At 59.9% G+C, this 8,365-nt stretch overlaps 1 protein-coding gene across 1 annotated transcript in view; it reads left to right on the forward strand.

The window, feature by feature from the left end:
* Window positions 1–7,054, forward strand: part of RTN4RL1 (reticulon 4 receptor like 1) — a 30,146-nt gene extending 23,092 nt beyond the window's left edge. Inside the window, exons 3-4 of the mRNA XM_029212915.1 lie at window positions 4,559–4,638; window positions 5,696–7,054. Of these exons, the coding sequence (XP_029068748.1) occupies window positions 4,559–4,638; window positions 5,696–7,054 (1,439 nt within the window). The remainder of the gene's footprint in view (window positions 1–4,558; window positions 4,639–5,695) is intronic.
* Window positions 7,055–8,365: the final 1,311 nt, after the last annotated feature.

The following is an 8,365-nucleotide window of genomic DNA, read 5'->3' on the forward strand; positions in this document are numbered from 1 at the left end:
CCTGGGAACACCCCTGAGTCTCAGGCAAACCTGCTCTGGTCACCTGCCCCAGGCCCCAGGCAGGCCTGGTGTGTATCTTCCCTCCCAGAGCCCTCCTCACCACCTGTCACCTCTCTGCTGGCCAAGGGTCCCTTGGGAGAGAGCCAAGGCTGAGTCTCTACTGTCACCCCAGAGGCCTCTGTACTAATAAGAACCATTATGTTTATTGAGCACCTACTATGAGCCAGGCTCCGGGCCTAGGGTTTTCTTCTTGAGCACCTACTGTATGCCAGGCACTGTTCTAGGCCCTGGGGGGGACAGCAGGGAACACACCAGACAAAACCATTGTCCTCATGGAGCTGCCCACTCAGTGAGGGGAGACAGAAAATAAACAAGATAAATAAATAAATGAGGTGAATTTATTAGGAGAGAATGAATGTTACGGGGAAAAGTAAAACAAAGAAGGAGCCATTTAAAATAGGCTGCTGGGGGCTTCCCTGGTAGCGCAGTGGTTGAGAGCCCGCCTGCCGATGCAGGGGACACAGGTTCGTGCCCCGGTCCGGGAAGATCCCACATGCCGCGGAGCGGCTGGGCCTGTGAGCCATGGCCGCTGAGCCTGTGCGTCCGGAGCCTGTGCTCCGCAACGGGAGAGGCCACAGCAGTGAGAGGCCCGCGTACTGCAAAATAAATAAATAAATAAATAAAATAGGCTGCTGGGGAGAATTCCCTGGCGGTCCAGTGGTTATGACTCCGCGCTTCCACTGCTGAGGACTCGAGTTCAATTCCTGATCAGGGAACTAAGATCCCACAAGCCGAGCGGCATGGCCAAAATAAAAATAAAAATAAAATAAAATAGGCTGCTGGGGAAGGCCTCACTGAGAAGGTGACATGAGGAGGGACCTGAATGATGAGGTGCCCTGCAGGTATCCTGGGAAGTGCTCCGGCCAAGAGGGGACAGCACACACATACGCTGGAGCAGGACACGCCTAGCACTGAGAGGACCAGAGGAGGAGGAAAGCCCAGCTCTGCCCTGGCTGGCTTCCTTGTCTCCGGGAAGTGGCCTGTGCTTGGGTGTGGCACGAAGAGACAGTGCTGAGTGGCCTGAGGCGCCAGTCGCTCTGTGAGCACAGCTGGCCTGGCCTGAGGCTGTTATCCAGCCAGCAGAGTCATCCCATTAGATTAGAGAGGAGCATCTGGCAAGGCTGGGGCAGCAGGTGGGCCAGGAGCCGAGCCCAGGGCAGGGGGAGGGCAGGCTGCAGAGGCAGAAGGACTGGCCACATGGCTGACCAGTCTCCAAGCCTCAGAGAGCCCCACGGAGCTGCCTGGGGGCTCCTGGGGATGCCAACCCATCGTGCTGTCCCTGCACAGGCGTAGGGAGGGGCAGGCACCAGACTCAGGTCTGGGTGAGGCCCAAGACCTTGAGGCCGGGGAGGACTGACCAGCCCTCAGATGAGGCTGCCCCACCTGCCCTGCTCACCAGCTGTGTGGCCTTGGTCGGCCACTCCCCTCTGTGACTCATTTCCTTCTCTGTGAAATGGTGCGGCACCCGTGGGGTGTCATGAGGATCCCATGTAAAGAACCTGGTACTCAGGGCTGGGTCCTCTTTGGTTAGCTCCCTTCCTGCTTCCGGGGCGGGGAAGCTACAGGACCCCTGCCACGCTGGCCATCTGGCCTGGGACAGGAGCAGGGGCCCTGTCAGTTCTGGTCCCAGTAGGGAGCTGTCTGGCCTCCCCAGCCCTGGATGTCCCTCACCCAGCTGAGCTGTAGTTACAGCATCTTAGGGAGCTCTGGTTACTTAGAGGCTGAGAGAGGGCCTGCCACCTGCTTCCCCACCTCAGTACCTTTGCACATGCTGTGCCCTCTGCCTGGGATGCCCTTTCCACACATCCCACCAGGTCCAGCCCCTATCTTATGAATGGGCTGCTGAGTGGACTGGGTGAGGGGCCCGCCCATGCACAGGCTACTCACCCCGGCCCCCACAGGTCCCTGCTCAGCAGATGAGGGGTTTGGGGGTTTGTAGGAAGGAGGACATGAAAACAGTACCTGCTCTCTTTTCCTGCACATCCTTTGTGCTGGCAGGGGAGCAAGAGGACTTTGTGGAGGAGGTGGCACAAGGCAGCAGGTGCCTTCCCCATGCACACGCCTAGGTGCCTGCTCTGGGCCTGGTACCTGCTGGACTGCCTGGTATGGAGACCCCCTTCTGGTAGTCCACGAGGACCTGCCAAGTTCATCCCAGGCCCCTCCCCACCCCGGCACTCAGGATACTCCAGGACTCTGGCAGCAAGTGTTGAACGGAGGAGGGAATGAATGAGGCTGCAGAGATGTGTGTGAGCTCGTGTGGGAGGCCAGGAGGTCTGGGAGCCGCTGAGCAGACAGGTGGATGCCCCTGGAGGAGTGGGGGGAGTAGGGGGAGGAGGGGGCGGCGGAGGAGAACCTGAGAAGTCCGGAGTTTGAGTCCCTGCCTTGCTTTCTTCAGCCCCCATCAGGCAGAGCAACCCCCTTGCCCCCCCAGAAGGGGGCAAGGAGGCTGATGAGAGGAAGTGCAAGGCTCCTCCATGGAGACTTTTATTCCTGCTAACTTGCAATCTTAAAATGCACAGCAAAGGCACCGATGTCATTGTTAGTACAGCAATCAGCAGGTCGGGGCTCCCATGGGCAACACAGAGGGGGCACGGGGGGCACAGGAGGAACCGTGGCGATGCAGTGCAGAGCCTGCCTGGGAAGAAACGGGCAGGGTGATGATCCATGGCCAGGGCACCCGCTGGCTCAGGCAGGGGTGCCAGAGGCAGGTGGGATTGGCTGGGAGAGCTGGTCCAGGGCCGGCCTTGAAGATGGGACCAGCTTCCAGAGTGGAGAAGCAGACTCAGGTGAGACCCACCCCAGTGCCCAGTGGGAGGGGGCAGGGGTACCTGCAAGGGCGGTTCCCCTGGCCCAGGTCCCCTGGCATCTGGACGGTACTGGAGGATGGAGAGCAGCTCTAAGCATTGGCTGGGGTCCCTGCCTTCTCCTGGGCCCCTCTCAGAGGAACAACAGCACAGTGGCTCCTGTCCTGGGTGCCACCTTTACACCACCCGCCCCCGCCCCCGATATCTGACCCCTCCCACCTGCCAAAGTGTGTTCATACGCCAGCTGCTAAGCCCACGCCTAGATTTTTGTACAGTTGGCTTTTACCCAAACCATGGTCTTCGCCTGTTTTCCCCTGTGCCCCAGCACCCCTGAGGGCACCTGCCTGAGGGAGGGGTGTGGCTCTTTGTGGAGCCCCTCCCCCCCCCCCCCCCCCCCCCCCCGCCCCGCCTCTCTGGGGACCGCTTCAGAGAATCCCCCCCGGGGCCTTACAGAGACGATCCACAGCAGCAGGCAGATGGGCTGTCTGCCCCACCCCAGGTCAGGGGGCAGAAAAAGTCCCGCAGCCCCCACCAGGCAGGGTAGTTCTGCGGATCAGAGGGGTGAGAGCAGAAGCGCTTTGTAAACTCTATAAGCCGCACAGATGTCGGCGGTGTTAGCGCTGAGCCTGCCACGTGAGCGGCTCTCCCTGCCTGACTTAAGGGAAGGGAATGCCTTGTCTTTGCAGGACCCCAGGGGGTGGGGTCTGCTGTGGCCCTGTGGTTCCCACGAATGGCCCCAGCCCTGTCCCCTGCAGCACAGTGAGCACCCTGAACACCCTTGAGCTAGGAGGGGCACCCTGGGCTCCCTCAGAGTGGCAGGCTGGGGGCACCTCCCTGGGGGCAGCCTGGGCAGGGCCGAGGAGCAGAGCAGAGCTGAGCCAGCGGACAGGGAGGGGCAGGCTCTGAATGGGCAGCCGCTGTGCGCTGGGCCCGCCTCCCAGCCTGGGTGTTGGAGACTCAAGGCAGTGGGCAGGCTCCCCGAGAGTCGGCTGGGGTTTGGGGCCCAGGCTCCTAGAGGGTCCTCACTGTCCTGTCTCCTCCTGCGGGCCCGGGGCCCCCTGGCCAGACCTAGGAGAGCAGTGGCGGACTGGAGGTCAGACTCCACGCGGGGAGCGCTGGCATAGCGACCATCTCCGACTCTTGTTACACAGGGGGAAACTGAGGCTGAGGAGGTCCCCGCCCGGGGCCTGGCCTGCAGACTGTCCAATGGTTTCAGTGACTGAAGCAGGGCAGGGGCCACACAGAGCGTGGCCCAGCCCAGAAAGGGACCTCACAGCTGCTCTGTCACCGCCACCACTGCCCAGGTCATAACTGCTCTGAAATCGCAACCAAACACAATTATGCAAAAACCGAATCATGTGCGATGATTTTTATGTGTTGGCAACGTTCGGTCAAAGCCAGGTGATTACAGGGGGACGGGAAGCAGCTGTTACTCTCTGGGAGCCCGTAACTCCCAACAGCTGGGAGCTGTCACTTTTTTATGATGCCGTTTCTGTGAGGAAAGAGGGAGTGGCAGTCGTGGTGAGGGCCACCTGAGCCCAGGCAGACGGCTGGGGTGGCGGCCGGCCTGAGGCTGGGAGCGGGGCTGGCCCGAGAGTGGCCAGGAGGGCTGGTTCTCTCGTTGAACATGCTCTGGGCACAGCTGGCAGCAGGAAGAATCAGCCGCACTGTCTCAGGCCCTTGGCTCTCCCCAGAGGCCTGGCTGGCCAAGCTAGAAGGGAAGGATCGGGATGCCAACCCGGGCAGAGACGAGATGGCTGCCCGGCCTTGCAGGGTGGGGGTCTACAGGCCTGGAGCCCGTCCCCCCAGCACTGGCACACCTGCCAGGCTGCCTGGGGCAGCTGCGACCCTGGAGAAAGGCAGGTAATGATGATCATGCATAAAGAGGCTGCTCCGATAATGAGCACGGGGCTATTATCCAACCACGGGCTGGACACATCGAAAATAAATTATTTTAAGGATCCATTAACAAATGCCTAATTATTGCGCAATTAGAGGGAAGCTACAGAGGAAATGCTCGGGACAATCGCTAGGCAGGGCCTGATTGGCAGCCACAGCCTGGGATCTCCAGCGAGGCAGGGAGAGGGGAGGGGCTGGAAGGCAGACCCCAGTGGGGGGCAGCCTCATTCTGGCTGCTCCTTGGACCCCAGAACCATCAGCCCTGGTGCCTCCCCCAGTCCATCACACACACACACGTCCTTTGTGAGGGACAACTATTACTATTTAGAAATGAGGAAACTGAGGCACAGGGGGTAATGCATACATGAGGACGTGGAAGGCACTGTAAATGAGAAATCTTTCAAGATAAACTTTGATGTCATGCATGCATGCTTTGTTATTGGGAATAATTTAAATAAAAAGACTCTTCAGGAATCCATACGAGATATTTACTTTGTTAGAACAGGACTTTGCACCACTATCTGTTCAGGCAGATCAAAGCAAGTAAGTGGCAGAGCTTGGACAGGAACCCGAAGCTAGCTGCTGCGTCCGTGGGTTGTGACCCCAATCCTACCAGGGCTGACAGAGCCTAAGGGGGTGGGGCTCAGAAGCTATGGGCGGGGCTAGGGGTTTGCTGGGTGGGGCTAAGGAAGTATGCCGGGTGCCGGGGGATCAGAGCCTCTACCCCAACCCATCTCATAGCCCAGGCTGGGATAGAACCCCCAGTAGAGGTGGGGCACCAGAACGTGGGGAGCCATCAAGAGCCAGGACCTCGGGGGGCTATGACCCCAGACCGCTGAGTGCAGCAAAGACGAGGACAGAGCCCCAGCGGCCTAGGAGGGTCACGTGCCCATCGAGCCCGGCACCCAGAGTGTCTCCCACCTCCCGGGCAGCCCCTGACCTGGCTGTGCTCTCTCTCCCCGCCAGGGTGCTGTGTGGAACTGCTGCTGCTGCTGCTGGCCGGGGAGCTGCCCCTGGGCGGCGGCTGCCCGCGGGACTGCGTGTGCTACCCCGCACCCATGACGGTCAGCTGCCAGGCGCACAACTTCGTCGCCATCCCCGAGGGCATCCCGGAGGACAGCGAGCGCGTCTTCCTGCAGAACAACCGCATCACCCTCCTCCAGCAGGGCCACTTCAGCCCCTCCATGGTCACCCTGTGGATCTACTCCAACAACATCACCTTCATCGACCCCAACACCTTCCAGGGCTTCGTGCACCTGGAGGAGCTGGACCTCGGCGACAACCGGCAGCTGCGGACGCTGGCGCCCGAGACCTTCCAGGGCCTGGTGAAGCTCCATGCCCTCTACCTCTATAAGTGTGGGCTCAGTGCCCTGCCGGCCGGCATCTTCGGCGGCCTGCACAGCCTGCAGTACCTCTACCTGCAGGACAACCACATCGAGTACCTCCAGGACGACATCTTTGTGGACCTGGTCAACCTCAGCCACCTGTTTCTCCATGGCAACAAGCTGTGGAGCCTAGGCCAGGACACCTTCCGGGGCCTGGTGAACCTGGACCGGCTGCTGCTGCACGAGAACCAGCTGCAGTGGGTCCATCACAGGGCTTTCCACGACCTCCGCAGGCTGACCACCCTCTTCCTCTTCAACAACAGTCTCTCCGAGCTGCCGGGCGACTGCCTGGCACCCCTGGGAGCCCTGGAGTTCCTCCGCCTCAACGGCAACGCCTGGGACTGTGGCTGCCGGGCGCGCTCCCTGTGGGAATGGCTGCAAAGGTTCCGTGGCTCCAGCTCCGCTGTCCCTTGCGTGTCCCCCGAGCCTCTGCATGGCCAGGACCTGAAGCTGCTGAGGGCCGAGGACTTCCGGAACTGCACGGGGCCGGCGTCCCCGCACCAGATCAAGTCGCACACGCTCACCACCACCGACAGGGCCACCCGCAAGGAGCACCACCCACCCCGTGGCCCCGCCAGGGACAAGGACCACCCGCACGGCCATCTGCCCGGCTCTCGGTCGGGCTACAAGAAGCTGGGCAAGAACTGCACCAGCCACAGGAATCGCAACCAGATCTCGAAGGCGGGCACCCGGAAGCAGGCCCACGAGCTGCAGGACTATGCCCCTGACTACCAGCACAAGTTCAGCTTTGACATCATGCCCACGGCACGGCCCAAGAGGAAGGGCAAGTGTGCCCGCAGGACCCCCATCCGTGCCCCCAGCGGGGTGCAGCAGGCCTCCTTGGGCAGTTCCCTGAGGGCCTCGCTCCTGACCTGGATACTGGGGCTGGTGGTCACTCTTCGCTGAGGACGCAGGGCACCAGCACCCAGCACTGCCACATGTCCACCAAGGAACAGGATTTCTTTTCTTTTTTTACAAGTGGAGGATCTGCTGGGTTTCAGGCAAAGGCTGGTAGAGGCTTCAGCCGCTGTCTGGGCCCTGCCCGGTGGATTATAAACCCAAAGTGTACAGCCCCAAGCGGGAGGGGATTAGTTCATCCCACCCAGCTGTCCCAGCCAGCCCCCGGCCGAGCACCTATGGACAGCATCCACCCAGCAAGGCAGTTAAAGCCGCAGAGCAAATCCTTCATTAGCAACGATGGGACAGTGCCCCACGGGAGCTGGGCTCTGTGGAATCCTGGTCATTTGGAGAGGTCTGAAGGGCTCCCGCCACTTCCGGAGGAAGCAGGACTCAGAGAACAGACAAGGGTCACCAAAGAAGCTGGGTCCACAGCTATTTGGGAGCACATGAGCAGGTGGCATTTTGGCTCTTGCCTGAGGCCACTTAGTCACCCTGCCCTGAATCCAACCATGTGCCACCTTCAGTCCCTCCCTCGGGGGTAACGCCTCTCATTCCTGATATCTCAGGCAACCCTGGCAGACCCAGGCCCAGCTGCTGGGCTCCAAGAACCAATTACCAAAGGAAAGATCATCAGAGGCTGAAATTTAGAACTTCATCGTGTGCAATGAGGTTCTCACAGGAGGTGCAGTTTTATAACTATGTCCACTTTATATATATATATACACACACACACACACACCCTCTACGTATATATATATACACACAAATGCACAGACCGTCGCCCTACTCCCTTACCAAACTGTATGTCTTGTCATGTTTATAAACTGTACGGAAAACTATATCTGCTGAACTAAGGATTGTATTGGTGATTTCTAGCAAGAAAGGAGTTCTAGGATTTTTGTCTAGAATCCCAACCTGGCAACAGTAGTCCCCATGTAACCTGGGCTTGCCAGGGCCTGGGGCAAAGGGGCAGTGGGTGGGGGGGTGTTGTCAGGGAGAAGGGGAGGCAGCAAGAATCACTTCAGGGGACCAATATTCTTAGATACTTGGAGCATCACCATGTTTTTATATGCAGCACAAGCCCGTCTGCCACCCCGGAGCACCCAATCACTCCCAACATAGCAGCTGTTGGCATCAGGGTGAGAAGGCAGAAGCAGCTTGTTGGACATCGGGAGGCTAGGCCCTGGGGATGGGCTGGAAGGAGGAGGGGAAGGAAGGGGCTTTGGGTTTCTTAGGCCGGCGGGCGAGGCAGTATCCACAGTGTTAGTCCAACAGGCTGGGCAGTGTCGTCAGCCTAGTGTTTTGCCAGCCACAGTC

Source organism: Monodon monoceros, unplaced genomic scaffold (assembly GCF_005190385.1).
Source record: "Monodon monoceros isolate NGI ecotype Baffin Bay Population unplaced genomic scaffold, NGI_Narwhal_1 Super_Scaffold_9, whole genome shotgun sequence".
Classification (NCBI taxonomy): Eukaryota; Metazoa; Chordata; class Mammalia; order Artiodactyla; family Monodontidae; genus Monodon; species Monodon monoceros.